This window comes from Thunnus maccoyii, chromosome 4, assembly GCF_910596095.1.
Source record: "Thunnus maccoyii chromosome 4, fThuMac1.1, whole genome shotgun sequence".
NCBI classification, from domain to species: Eukaryota; Metazoa; Chordata; class Actinopteri; order Scombriformes; family Scombridae; genus Thunnus; species Thunnus maccoyii.
The window spans coordinates 20,113,222-20,128,820 of NC_056536.1; the positions used below are offsets into that span (position 1 = coordinate 20,113,222).

General features: G+C 38.2%; 1 protein-coding gene across 1 annotated transcript in view; it reads right to left on the reverse strand.

Moving 5' to 3' along the window:
• Positions 1 to 2,423: 2,423 nt before the first annotated feature.
• opn7b (opsin 7, group member b) overlaps positions 2,424 to 15,599 on the reverse strand; it is a 68,198-nt gene continuing 55,022 nt past the window's right edge. The window contains exons 5-6 of the mRNA XM_042409973.1: positions 3,232 to 3,566; positions 2,424 to 3,134 (exon numbers count right to left, since the gene is read on the reverse strand). Coding sequence (XP_042265907.1) covers positions 2,634 to 3,134; positions 3,232 to 3,566 — 836 coding nt within the window. The 3' untranslated portion in view covers positions 2,424 to 2,633. The remainder of the gene's footprint in view (positions 3,135 to 3,231; positions 3,567 to 15,599) is intronic.

Consider the following 15,599-nt stretch of genomic DNA (forward strand, 5'->3'; position numbering starts at 1 on the left):
TTTGTACCACCATTTGATGACCTATGCTGCCAGAGGAACAGTACAAAACCGCTTGTTGGACAAACGCTGCGGTTGAGCTCAACTATGCTTGCTGGGCATTTTTTTATGTTGGCCTTGTGTCTCTCATGTTACAAGTCCTTTTACTGAACAACAGGCCCTCTCTTTTCCAAGAGGCAAGAGGGGTGCTAAAGGCAAGTGGCCTATATCCATGCATAGACATAAGGTTAATTTATCTTCTTTTGTTGTAATGGCTTAAGGAACATGTTTAATATGCCCATTTCAGCATTTGTTTTTTGTTTGTGCGACAGATCCCAGAACATTTGGTGATACACAAGCACACTTCATACTTCTGCCCATGAAAGCACATGCTCACAGAGGCACATTAGAAAAAAACACATACATACAGTATAAATAAACCACAAGATATTTCTTTGTCTTACACACACAACCACACACACACACACACACACACACACACACAACCACACACACACACACACACACACACACACACACACACACACACACACACACATACACACACACAGGCTTCAGGTAATAGGAGCACTCTAAAGGATATTTCTGCTTTGCAATTTGGGTCTTATTTTTGTAGGAATGGTAATAATAACATTGTACTCATCAAGTTAATTGCTGAGATCTGAGAACACGGCAACATTGTTAAAAAGTAAACCAATAAAAGATGCAGGTTTGACTTTTTACTGGTTTTAAATAAATTCCCAGGTGAGCAAAACTAATTTGGAAGAGAAGATGAAGGCAAATTCTTTCTCAAACTGCTGTAGGGCTGCAACTAACAATTACTATTATTATTGATTAACCTGCAGATTTTTTTCACGATAATCGATTAATCATTTGGTGAATAAGACACCAGAAAATTGTGAAAAATGGCCATCACACATCCTGGAGTTTTAGGTGACTTATTTTGTCCAAAACACCAAAATGTTAAATTTACAGTAATGTAAGCAACCTTATGAAAAAGCAACAAATTCTAAATTTGACAGCCTTGTACCAGCCAATGTTTCGCATTTTTGCTTGAATAATTCCTTCAACGATTATTCGATTATCAAAATAGTTACTGAATAATTTTCTGTCAATCGACTAATTGAATAATTGACTAATTGTTGCAGCTCTAAATTGTTGTAAACATCCATCACAGTTTACAGACCAACTTCCTGGCAACTTTGACCTTTTTCTGTGCAGTTAAGGAGTTATTATCAACATTATTGATGCACTTTTGGTTTAAAATAAAGCGGTTTAAAACAATCTGGCTAAAATATTGACTTGTTTACAATCTGCTTGATTGTTGTCTCTTCCTCTGTGTGACTTTGTTGTAGTAATCTGTCACAGTGCTTCCAGATTTCAGCAATTACTTTGGTGAGTTATCATAACCAACAGAAACTATTACCAGAACTATCAAAATAACCCATGTTATAAAAAAGACCTCCCACTGCTGCAGGGCTCAGTTTGATGATGAAATAGCTACCTGATTGCACCTGATCAGCCTTCTGGAAATGAAAGATGGCAACATGTGAACACAACTCCCTCTTTAGATTATCAACCTTGTCCACCGTGCTTAGAAGAGCCAGCTCTCTGTTTTATGAACACTTACAGATTTTAAATCATAGCCAAAAACAACAATTTAACCACAGTCTTCCTATTCTGAATAAACATTTGATTGCTATTGGAATAAAAATTAGAATAACCGTTTATTATGATCCGTTAATCACTCTGATTATTGTATTCATTGTGTATTTTTGTCTGTATTTCATGCCAGAAAAGCAAAGCACTCGTTTCTCAAAAATTTTGACATTAAGATATTATCTGTCACATTGCAATATATGTTTGGTATAATTTGAAATTTGTAACATATTTCATATGATGCCCTTTAGAAATGGTACATTTTGTACCGACGGATCCTATCTTGTACATTAGTATCTTGAGGTCTCTATATAGAGTACTAAGAGAGAGAATAGAGCTTACTAAGTGTTATAGATTTAGATTGATTACCCAAAATCTTCTCCTTTTACAGTATAATTCAGCCATGCCTCCTGTCCTGGACTCAGCTGATTAGACAAAATTGACATTGGCAACTCCTCTCTGCAGAGAGATCAATACAACACCCCATGGGTAAAATGTGGGACCTCCATGTTCATTTTGACATTTGTAACAATGTTACAACAATTGTAATCCCTCTAAGTCCAGCTTGATTTACATCATGACTTCATGGAATCTCAGTCTTATTTGCTTAATGTTGATCAATCAAAGTGATCAGATAGTTATTGATGCATGTTAATTTGACCTGATGAAATATCAGTGCGCACATCTGTGGTTGCATGTTGGTTGGTGACTCACTTATCCTCCTGTATTGGCTTTTAACTTTGTGGTCATGTATATTTTGGCAGTATCACATATTTGAGGCATGAGGCAAGTTCTTAGTCTTTAAACTTTGACCTTCACAGTTCCAACATTATTTTCCTTCATTAATCTTTTAGTTTTTTATTACGTTTTCCCTTTTCCCTGACTTGCAGTTAATGTCTTTCAACCTTCTATCTTGCCATCTTTTTCTCTTTTCCACTTCGTTTGCTCACTTTCACACTGTCTGGCTGAGTTTGAATTTAGAGGAAGTCGCTCTGCAACTCGTTGGAGAGCTGACTGACAGCCACCTCACTATGGTGTGATCCTTTAAGTATCCTGGCAGTCTGCTGGGGGCTATAGTCTGTAAAGTTTTCTCTGGTGCCAGCGACTGCTTCAGGGCACGGACAGTGTCTGCAGGTACCGTGATTCTCCGGTAGCCCATTTGACAATCTTGTAGAGTTGCAGTCTTCTTTGTGGTGAGGTTGCCTGCAAGTTCCCTTCTGTGTGGAGCTGCGTTGACACATACATCCACAGAGTGTCCTTTTGCACTGGGCCACATCCCGACAGAGGAACTTGCGGAAGTTGGGCTTGAAGACCAGATAGACAATAGGGTTGTAAAGGGTGGAGGACTTGGCAAACATAGCTGCCAGAGCAAAAGCCATGGGGGGAACAGTTGCTGGGTTACCAAACGCTGCCCACATGGACACAATAGCATATGGACTCCATGCTGTCAGGAAACCGATGCAAACTGCCACAGAAAGCTGAAAAGAAGCACAACATCCAAAAAACATTCATCATGTAAACACAGTAAATAATATGTGGTCAAAGTAACCTTGTAAACTGAGCCAGCGCATTTACCTTAATAATAAGTGCATGTGCATTGGTGATCTTGTTCTGTGGGGACATGTGCTGCTGCACAGCCTGGCGGGAGCCCCGGACAGTCAGCAGGATGAATGTGTAGGACAGGAAGATGACAGTGCAGGGCACAATGTAGCAGCAGAAGAAGAGGCAGATGATGTAGCTCATAGCTGCGGAGTTTTGGCTGGGTGCATGCCAGTTGATGCAGCATGCTGTGCCGTAAGGCTCAGCCCCGTATTCTCCCCAACCTGACAGGGGACCTACAGCAAACACTCCAGCGTAGCACCAGACCCCGGCAACCAGCAGACAGGCATGGCAGTAGGAAAACTTGTTACCTGGGGAGAAGCGTAATAGGGCAGAGACAGAGGAAGGAGAATTGGGGGAGTGATTACTGACAGATGAGGACATAGAGGAAGGATATAGAAACAACAGCATAGCAACAATATGCTACTGAAGCATATTGAGTCTGGTTACCGGATGCTGAAAACAGGCAATGAGTGAGGAGGAGAGAGAGGAAGACAGAAGGAGGAGGAAGTAAAGAAATATCATCCAATAAGAGATGAACAACTTAAAATGAGTTTCCGTTAAGACGGACTAGTAGATTTGACAAGGAAAATTATATATATTCAGCAAATAATATCATGTGATATTATTTATGGTATTAAAGCATTCAGTGTGTGTATTTTGACCTCAGGTATATTAGGATAAGCGAGCACATGGCCCACATGAATGCACATGTGAAGGTAGCAATGTTCATAAAGCCAGGGACCCAAATATAAATATTATTCTGTGTGTAAGGAGAGTAGCTGCGCAGCATGTTTGCTTAGAGGCCAAAGTATATGAGAAAAACCATTTGAAAAGCTACACAGCTGTAGCTGTAACAATTGACTCCACTAAACCCTTTACTCCATGACATTGTGACATAAACAAATCTAAAGTTGATTTTTGTGATAGTTTTGGTATTTTATTTGTATCAGAAGCTAAGTAGCTGTATTAATGATGCATTAGTGTTTACGATTAGCATGATTAGTGGTGGATCACTCGCCTCTCATTACTCATGTGCCACAGTGTGAATAAGGAGATCTACAGGAAACACTGAATTAGCCTCTAACTGTTGACTGTAATTGATTTAGACGATTGCTTCTTCACTGTGGAATCAGTGTGGAGGAGAACACAGGGAGCCTTATCTGCGGCACCACACAGCCTCTTCAGCTGGATGTCAGCCCCTCTTACAGTTCAAACTGAGGGTGGGGGTTGGTGATTAAGCCCTGTGGCAGACACTGAACTGTGTGGTGCTAAGGAAGGAGGCTGGTTAGCCATTACAGATGGCTTTTATCTGATGTGCAGCATCCTTTCACCGATCAAACTCTCCAGCTATCTGAGTGGCACATGAAGGATTCAACCTGAGCACTTTTGACATGCAGAGCTGAGCTCAATTTCTAACAAAAGCTGTCAAACATGTTCTCTCACATTTTAAATGGGATGCAGCAATCCGGCGTTTTCTCTCCTGATACTGATTTAAGGATGGGTTCACAATTTTTCATGTCCGTCCTAAAACAATATTCTGGTGTCCAAATTAACATTGAACATTATTCACATCATTCCTCCTGTTCATACTGGCCATCAAGATATCCTTTCCTAATGCGCATCCAAGTATTGGGGGACAAAATCCACAGTCCTCCTTCAGTGCCATACCGATACCGACAACCGCTCTCTTTTTCCTTTAACTTTAAATCTGGATGGACCAGACCTGATACCAACTGGTCCATCCCTAATTTTAAATCTTTGAAGATGTGTCAGATTGTGTAGGTGAATGGAGAAACATTTGATAGCTTATTTTTTTTTACAGTGCACTTGATCTTAGCTATATTAAGGTTTTAGTGATATATTTGGTTCCTATCGAACAAAAAGAAACCAGTCAGTCCATGAATCATTATTAAATGGAAATGCTGTCATATCATATACTGCCATATATCGTGAGAGATTGTGATTGAGATCTATTTAAGGTCAGTGTTGCCTGAAAGGCCTAAATTCTCACAGCCAGTACCACTTAACATCAATACAGATATCCCACATTGATTCTGTTGTCAGTTATCTTTAACTGTAAAGATATTCCCCAGCTCCCCTCCTCATTCTCTGCTATTCACACCCCATCTTTTTCTTTTCATTAGACCCTCTTATTAAGAGAACCGTGGGGGGATGAGTAGGAAGAGGTGAGAGAACGTGTTTGACTCATCCACCTCGAGTCTTTAGTTTGATTGACTTCGATCCAATGTTCACAAGTTCATCAGCAGTCATCAGTGGCTGTAGATTAAACCAAATGGGAAGCACTAAATCCATGCTCTTCTTTGAGATCAACAAGTAGGGGTTATTTTGTGTGTCAGCAGGGATCCAATCAGACCAACAAAACCCACATGAGGAAGGTACTGCAGCTATGGCAAACCACTAATAAAAGAGAGAAAGAAAGAAGCCTTCCAAATGCTCCATCTCTTCTGCCACCACTGTATGTGTTCAGTGTATCAGTTGCACCTGGCATGTTCTATAATGCCTTGCCCAAGGACATTTCAGCAGGAATATGGCAGATATCCAGTGACGTGAGCTGTAACAATGAGGCCAGCCTGACATAATCTATGAAAAAGTGTTGTAAGAATGATTTTAAACAAGCAAGAGATCAGTATTAACATGAATAGCATTTCTACCTGTGCAGACACACCTGTCCTATACCCATTAAAATTAAATCTAAAATTTAAGACTGATTAGCGAGGAAGTCAGGTGGGTAGATGTAAAGATTTAAACTCTCTGCAGATCTTGTTTTTTTCTTTTCATTTTATGGTTGTGATATTCAGACTGAATGTGATGAATGTGGAACAGAAATCTCTGTAGAAATAGTTTTCCATATCATCAGTTTTATGAAGAAATTTAAAATAATAATCTAAATAATAATCCCAGCTGGATATATTTCTTTTTACATAGTCAGTGTTTTTTAACATGATTTCAAAGCTGTGTCAAAACTACAGAATTTCATATTTGAAAAAAGTAAGCATTTCTAATTCTGATTTCAGTGAGTCACAAAATTTACACACACATCCAATCCAAATAAACTTCAGATTATTGTCCCTTGACAACTGATACAGAGTAGCCCATGTTGAATTTAATGGGTTAATCTCTCCATAATAACTCCACACGTGGAAACTGAACCTTGTGTTCGGCAGCCCATAAATGTTATCATAGTTTTTGATCTCTGTCCCACAGAAACCCAATCCTCTGACATTTTTGCTGTAATTATATAAACACAGTTCCTATGCTACACATTTCTTTTGTCATGCTTTTTGCAAAGCACGTCCATGGAACATGGCTTGAAACTTCTCCACAAACCCACTCTGCAGAGGGAAACATATTTGGTCACTGTCAGACCTCTTATTCACAAGACAATAAGCTCCACTTATAGATAAAGAAAGTAGTAGCAGTGGCAATTTAGGCCTTTACACGTGGTTGTAGACATTTTGATGTCCTGTTCTACAGGAAAAGAAAGTAATAGCAGCTGCAATTTTAACACTTATAGTACCTGCAGGCAGTGGCAGCTGCTGCTGCGACTATTATTTTCCTTGCCTGTTGATGACCTATCAGCATGTCTGTATCAGGTCTAACTTCCTGCTGATGGTGTTAGTTTTCTTGCTAATAGGTGGCATAAGTTGGTCTGAAACTACTGTTGCTGCAGCTCTGCAAATATTGTCTACAGTAGGTGTGGTTTCGGGTGTGTTTGATAGCAGAGCTGTCTACTAGAGTGCATAAGCTAGTTTAGAAACAGAGGGGCAGCATGGCTAAACAGTGTGTCGGTAAGCGGCGTACATTTGTTCAAGGTTCCTTGTGGTCTCATAAAGGCATAATTATTTGTGCATATTTGCATTTCAAACAGTTTTATTTGTGAGGCTTGTCGTCTCTGGGGTTTTACAATCTGTGTTATAGACTGTGTTCCTCTGGAAAACAGACAAGGGGAGCTCTTTAAAAACACAGTCTTGACTTCAATTATACTGTGTCTATTAGCAGCAATCGTTAAATCTACTGGAGTCTGGAATAGACCTCTAATTCGATTCGGAAGCTGCTAACCAGTGCACCATTTTTTGAAAGCCCATGTGAAGTTGAATGTTGACAAATGAATTAGTTCAGTTGTGAGACCTATGGGATACTCACTGTCCATCAGATCTACACAATCTCCAGCTGTGTTTATAACTCATTTAGGCTGCCAACACCACATTTCTTATGCTCTCTGCTACATGCTGCTGTTACTAGTTCTTGCTTGACAAAATCTGCCTTCCTCTCTTCTGTTTCCCTATTATAGCAATCATACTTTGTTAGGGCATCTTTTATCTTGTGTATTAGGCATCCCATTGACACAGTATTGATACAATATGTGTCAGATTGGCTCTGTTCTATGTACCCCTGTGGTGTGTATGGGCGAGTGCGAGTGTGTCAAGCATATAAATGGGAACATCCCTGGATTGTGCACAACAGGATCCAGATTCCTGGAGTGCAGAATCTGTACTGCGAAGTACAACTGTGCATCCATTTATAGATTATGGACAAGTGAATCTGTATGAAATTAAATTATATACGGTTTCTGTCAATTACTTCCAATTCATAAGAATTGCATGTGAGATGTATCTAAGTTAATTATGATTCAATATTATGAATTGTGGCTCAGTGGTGCTGTGACAAGTTATCACATTTTCACAGAAAGACAAAAAAATATGTAATGATAGTTTAATGAGCAAATTAGGAGTGACTGATGAGTCTTGGGATAAAAATCATTCTGAATTGAATTAACCTCCTGCAAAATTGATGTAGAAACTTATAGTTACTGGGATGAAAGCATGAAATGAAAGGTTTAATAATTTGCATTGTAACAATATATTTAAAAAAAGATATAGACTCCAACTCAACCGTCTGTGCTGCTCAGGAGATTTGGCTTAAACACGGGCAATCATATAAATAAATCCTCATTGGGCTCAGTGGCTAAAAGATGAATTATCCTCATTAGAAATTTGCTGCTTGAAGAGTTGGCAGTCATACCAATGCACACTGAAAGAACTGCGCAAGGACTGAAAGATGGATGACTCAATGTTTAGTGAAACTATCTGATAAATGAAATGTCACAGTTTTTTACTACAGTTGCAACGTGGCCATAATAATGTGTGTAATCTGCTGCCTGTTTAATCAATATAGAGAAAGTTACAGTATAATAATAATAATAAATAAAAGGTTACAGTATGTATTGCACAAATGAAATCACCTTACTTTTTCCACTCCTGAAATCTTAAGACTTATTTTACTTTAGAGTCATGCAGTATTTCACTTCTGTGCAGAGATTTTTTGTCAGCTCCTTATAGTTCCTTTTGCTGTCAGATAATGAACTTGGTAACTATGGCTCCCAGAGGCCATCGGATTAAAAATGAGTGGGACTAAGACTTGCAGAATGAGAGAGTGCTAAATCTCAGTATTAGAGAGGGCATTACATTAATCTAATAGTAATTAGACAATAATTAGCTGACCCCTTAATGCACTTGACTAACATCAGAATTTATTTGCATGATAACTCTAAAATCTTCACTGGATGTCGCAGATAATCAACATGAAGTCTAAAAACATTCTTATCTACAGTACAGGGTAGGTATGAATGTTTGTAGGTAACTTGATATCAAGAGTGTAGGTTTGGTTTTAAAATTGGAGGAACATTTTTTTCAGATGGCTAAAATAATAGTGTATGTGTATTTGATCTGTATCACTCTTCTCTTTCATAGGCACATGTGCTCACTAAGTGTGTGCCTGAATACGAATACGTTATCTGGCAAAGCGCAAATAGTGGGTTTAGATTCTCGACCTCTCTGACTCCACTACTGCTGCTGCTGTCGGGCTGCTGCTAGTCAACAATGTGTAACATACAGCTTGAAGTTGAGGGTTGCCAATTCATCAGGTTGAATATCCCCCATCCCCCACCTTGATATTGGAAGGGACATGTGCCTACCGTCCATACTCAAATCTATGCCCGTACTTGATATGTTATCTACAACGTAATGTGAACACTTAATGAAAGAGAAACAACATTCAACTTCCTTTCCTTATATTGTATGGTAGAAACGACAGTAGTTGTCATGATTTTTGGGATGATTTTACAGTCTTTTGAACCACAGCATTTGCATTTTGGGCACATTTGCTATGGCCTCTTTGGAGTTCTGCTAGTTGTCTCGTGTTTCCTTGATACTATCACTGTGCTGGTTGCCAGGCCACTTTATTTCAGCTTATACCATGGTCTGAGTGAATACTCTTTTCGGATTGGCCAGCAAGTTTGCGTTAAAACTATTTATTGCACACGCAGTTTAATCACAGTTCTAAATTCATCCGCTACCCAACCTGTAACCATAGCAACATTAAAGAGCACAGCTGTCAAAGCTTACTCGTTATTAAGTTCTGAAGAATGGGATGCAGCCAAGAAAAAGAAATGGAGAAGAAAGAAACCAAGCAAAAAATGGACTGACGTCTGAAGAGCTTAAAATGATACAAAAAAGGCAACAAAAGGGGCAGTTAATATACTGAGAGACTTTCTCTACCAAAAAGAAAAAAAAAAAAGAACACTGATTTGGAGACATAATCTGCGGTTATGCTTAATGACACCTTATGTGAAGCGAACATAGTGTGGCACGTTGTCATGACAACTGTAAGCTCTTGCTTCATGACCTTTCGATTTTGAGTGCATAGCTTTTCTTTCTTTTCAGAAAAAAATTTGCGAATGCTTTTATTTTATATTGTTGGCAAATGACCGTGGTATAAGCAAGATAATCAACTTGTAGGTGTGCGTTAAACGGTTTTAAGGCACTTTGCCTCTGCGAAGTGTCTTAAAACCGCTTAACGCACACTTACTCGTTGATTATCCGTTACTTATTTGCAAATGCAACTAATTAACATTCCACCTAGAATAACCAGGCTTTGCTTTAAATTGTGACTTAAGAGGATTCTATAGTTTTTCTAGTCCCTTTTATTGGCATTTTATCAGAGTCTTCTAACTTGTGGATCTTTGCAATGTGGGAGAAATCGTGAGCAAACCCACACAACCAGGAGGAGACCATGGAAACCCCACACAGAGTGAGGTTCAAACACAGGTCCTTCCTGCTGCCAGGCAACAACTCTGACTCACGACTGAGGCTATGTCTGAAATCACTCCCTTGTTCACTCATTCACTACTCCCTATAAAATAGACACTCAGTAGTTTACTCAATAATGAGCAGCAAATTGAGATTTTGGAGACTCACTAATCATAACACACACAACAGTAATTTTTACATCTTCTGTTGGCAGAAAGTAGTGTACATGCGACACTACTTTTTTTGATTAATTGTGGAATTATTTACGGTACAGACTCAAATAAAAGGTAGAAGGTAAATATAATGCTGTCGTGAATAGGGAATGATTTCAGACACTGCCCGAGTAACCATGCTGCATTTTAAGCATTTAAGCAAGTTCATTATTGAACTTGGAAATAGCTTCACAAAATAATTACAACTCAAGGTCCACTTAGCCTTTCCAGGGATTTTAACCATATCACAAGGTCTTCATCAGCAGATGGAGTTTGCTCAGTTGTCATGGAGTTGGAAATATTGATATGCAAGCTCAGTAGCTGCTTTGATTTTGTCTATACGGTAGCACTTATTGGACTTCTTGGCTGTGTTTACTTATAAATTAAACATGATGAAACTGACTGTGCATGACAACAGACTCATCTCCATGAAAATTTTGTGAACTCATTTTCAGGGTGTCTACATGTCTCAGCAAGTTAAGACTTTTTAATGTCATTGTTTAATTAAATTTAAGGCCAATTTTGCAATAAAAACAAACATCAAATGTGAAAACATAGGCATACTCTTCTGAGTAAATACATATATCGTCAGTTCGAAATTATAAGTTAGGGAAATGACAATAACCGGTTGAGTTAAAGGCCTAATATGTAACTTTTCCACATTAAAATGTCTAAAAACGATTAGACCTATCTTATATATTTTGTTGAGTTGTGTACTTGCATTATTCCAAATGTTTCCAACAATGTTCAAACCCAGAAAAATCAGTAATTTTAATCAAGGTAACGGTCCGTTTCATTTGGTTACCTATCAACGGCCTCATCTCCCCCTTCTGTGTGCACCAGCATTGTGGTCCTCCGCCAGAAGCTGTCATAAATTTACTGATTTTTAACGTCAAACTGTTTCATTCAGTGTTTTTACTGGTTTAATCACTGGGTCCGTTTGTTTTGGAGAAAAGGAGACCTCTGCGTATAATTTGACTCCCAGTAAAAACCTCCTGAATGATGAAAACCGAAGGAATCCTAACCCGGAGAAGTATTTAACATCTTCCCAATCAGAGCTTAAGCCTCCTGTTGTCCTCAGGTCAAATTTGACCCGTGTTGAAATATTTTCATCAGAGATATGGATTTTTTTCATCTAATTGCTTGAAAATCACATGGATGGTTCCATACCACATACTTTGCAAGTAAAAGTAATTCATTGAATTTTGGGTGTTTTATTAAAATTTATAGCATGTGTGGACTTTTATCCTCCCAAGTCAAAATTGACCCGGGAGGACAAAAGTTGCATGGTCGATGGGAAGACAACAGGAGGGTTAAGACTACTTTTTAAGGACCTGTAGCCACCCTGCATTTGATGAACACCCTGTAATGTCTTAGTGGACACTTAATATGTCTTGGGCAGATCAGTTAGCTTTCCGATCTCCAAAAGGCTAAGTGTAAATGCATCCAAGAAGCATTTGAGATATTTAAGGTATTTGATTTGAGTTATCCTTGACATAGGCTGTATTTATCTCTTTTTTTCTTTTCTATGATGATTGATCTGTAAACTGCTAAACAGCTTCCCTTAAACTCCACTGGATTATAATAAAAACTCTTTCACCTTGACATCACTTTAACCTGTGTGCATGGTTGCTATTTAATGCTTTGAAAAAGAATTTTGATTGTATGGCTAACTCAAGTGTACTTGGCATCTGAATGTCAACTGTAGACTTTGACACCATTATCTCTGCTGGGTGAGAGTGAATATTTCATGAATGAGTCAACATGTGCTGTAAATCAAAGCAGAAAAGTGTTTCATGCTTGGGTTTTGAATGTCGTTCTAATACATGTCTTTGCCTTCTGTAAAGCACTTTGAATTGCTTATGTGTTTGAGAGGTGCTGTATAAATAAAGCTGCTTAGTGATTGTGTTTTATTCAGCTGAATACATGTGCATTTTCTTGTTATAATGACAATAAATACTCATAACAAGAAAGGTGTTAGAATTATTTGACTGTATGTGTATTTCAAAAGAACTGCAATGTTGCTGCTGCTGAAATGGATGCATGTGAATGTTTGAATGAATTGATTAAGTCTTATTTTCTTTTAGGGCTAACACATAATGAAATTAAGCTCTTACTAAGCATCCTAGATGGGGTGGACAAGAAAATTGTACACTCTGCGTCTCATATTGGATTCTCATTCTAGATGGGTTTCTGAAAGCCCATGGGATGTGCTTGTCACAATACAAGCACCTACTATTATGAAAAAAACTTTATCATTGTGACGAGAAAGTTTTCTTGTTAGAGAAAAATGTAGTGTATATTTACTACTAAGGGTGGTAGTTCTGAATTCACATTTGGAACCTTTTAGTTGTGCAAGGACCAAAAAAAAAAACCCAACCTACATCCTGTATACAGTCCGTCAAGTATTTTTAATAGGATGTCTTTGTCTGCTAAAGATGGATGGCGTGTCTCAAAATATTTATTGAGCTTATTTGGCACCATTACTGAAACTGTCTGCTTTTCCCTGCAGACAAGATGTGGTACAACTAGAATTTCCTATCCACAAAAAGCAGTAAGGCAAGAGACTGTTGACGACTAAGATTTTTTTTTTAAATTTTGTGCAAGATGAGTGATTAACAAAGACAACAACAAAATAAAACCCATATATGACACGGGACAGTACAAATGGTGGAAGCAACAGAATCAGTAGTAACCCAATAACCCAAACAAAACAACAGCATGAACAATAAATAAATAAATAAATAAAATTCTGGCTTAATGCTAGATGCATGAGTGTGTGTGTTCCTGAGTGTGTGTGTGTGTGTGTGTGTGTGTGTGTGTGTGTGTGTGTATATATATATGTAAGGTAGGGTGACCAGATGAGATCGGGTGAAATTCAGAACGGGGAGTTGATGGTGGGTGTGGTCACGTGGCCACAGTGGGTGTGGCCTCCAGTACATTACATTCAGTGTCAACAAACAGTAAAACACGTTGGAGTCAAAACTCAACACTAAAATGTATTATTTTTGTTCATGAAGTCAACTGTCCATCATTAGGAAAAAAGAACGCAGTGACTGTGTTGTATGTAACTGTGTGTAAATCATTATCCGTTACATAAAATTCATTTTATTCTATTCATTTTATCAGGATGGTTTAATTACCCAACGTGATAGCTATGCATTGCCTCTACGCGTAGCTGGTTATTGATTTGCTGCACTACTGAACACGGCTAAAAAAAACTACAACAGCCATAATTAATGTAGGTTATGGACGTAATAGCGCCCATCCCATAATGTTTTATTAGAGGTGTTTGAGCAGTCAACCGTAGGGTTTATAACAGTATTAAAGTCTCCGGCAATTATAATGTGTGTTGATTCATTCCACTGGGAAAAAACGTGGGTCATCATTATTTGGTCCATAGATATTAGCAAATGTGAATTTTGTGTTATTTATAGATTCATTGATGATGATATATCTTCCCTCTGGATCGATAACAGATGTGTTATGAATGAAGGGTATTTTTTTTTGTTAAGATTGAGACGCCTCTCTGTTAACTATTGTATGTTGAAGAAAATATCTGAATTGTTTAGGTTGGAAATATTGTAAATATTGTAGAAAATGCCTGAGTGAGTGAGAGAGAGATCTGCAGTTGTCAACATGAACCCTTCATGATCATACATAGAACATATACAAATGAAAGTTAACACACATAAAGCTACGATGAGGTGAGAAGAAAAATGAGAAAGAAAAAATGGAAAGAGCTAGCGGGGTCATTAGCGAATGCATTAGCAGTATGCTGCTCAGGGAGGCAGGGATATCAGTAGGAATTATTTAGCTGTCACAGTAATGTACTATGTTCAAGTCTGTTCAGAAGAGCCATGATATTGCTTTGGAGTTGTGAAATAACTGTCCATGATTATACAGTTTGTCAACCACAAGGATCACGTGTTTGTTGTTTTTTCTGTTCTCCTTTAGGGTGGGCTACAGTACTTTTTGTCTCATTTATTTCTCATGGGTATTGATCATTTAGTCGAAAATTGTGCCCATCAGTTCTTTTACTTTGTTTTTGTCTTTTGTTGAAAGTGTTCAAATTTGGCAACTATGGGTCGGGTTCTCTGTTTGTGTGCCAAGACAGTGAACTCTGTGAAAAGCTTTCATCTTTGACAATGTCTGGCAGTATTTTGAGATGAGTTGTCATAAAGTCTTTGATAAGAGATTCTGGTTTGTCCTGTGTTTTTTCAGGGATGCCTGAAGATGAGATTGTCTCACATGATGAAGGTTTGTATGTTCAAAATTGTCTCTTTCAGTTATTTGTTTTCTTTAGTGACCGTTTGCATTTGTTTGTTGAGTGATTTGACAGAGGACTGCAATTCCTGGTTTGATTTCAGTAGTGTTGTGATATTTCTTTGGGCAAATTCTAGACTGGAGTGTGAATCTTTTATTTCTTCGTGTAGTGGAATGAGGAGCTCTAATTTTCTGTTAATGCTGAGAGGATACTGACCTCAATTTCTGTAGTTCCCAGATCATCTGTATCAGTGGATGAGTCCATTTTCTTCCGTTTGTTTGGGTTGTTGGAGCTGTGTTGTGTGGAAATATTGATCGAGGAAGGCTTCTAGGTCTGTTATTTCTTCCTCTATGATATTGATCTGATCTGTGTTTATGGCAGTAGTTGGTATGTATGTGTTTCCTGATCGGATGTTATGTAGTAGTTACTTAGAAAGAAGTTTTGTGGAGTTTACAATAGTTTGTTGCTAGTGACAGGGTGTCGCCATGTTGGATCTCGCTTCTGTGAGCAAGTCTTGCGATACATCAGAGTACCATCCCCCCAACAGAGTGAGAATGACCACCATGACGACTAAGATTTCTTTTCTTTCAGCTCTTTTTACAGTTACAAATCTTTATATCAGTCACAATTTCTGAATGCTATGTATCTGGAAAACTAATGTGCAGGAAAATATAACAATTGACAAGCATCAGCCACCACGTCGTTACATCTTAGCTGCGGCATAACTACACATTTACCATATTTACCACATAT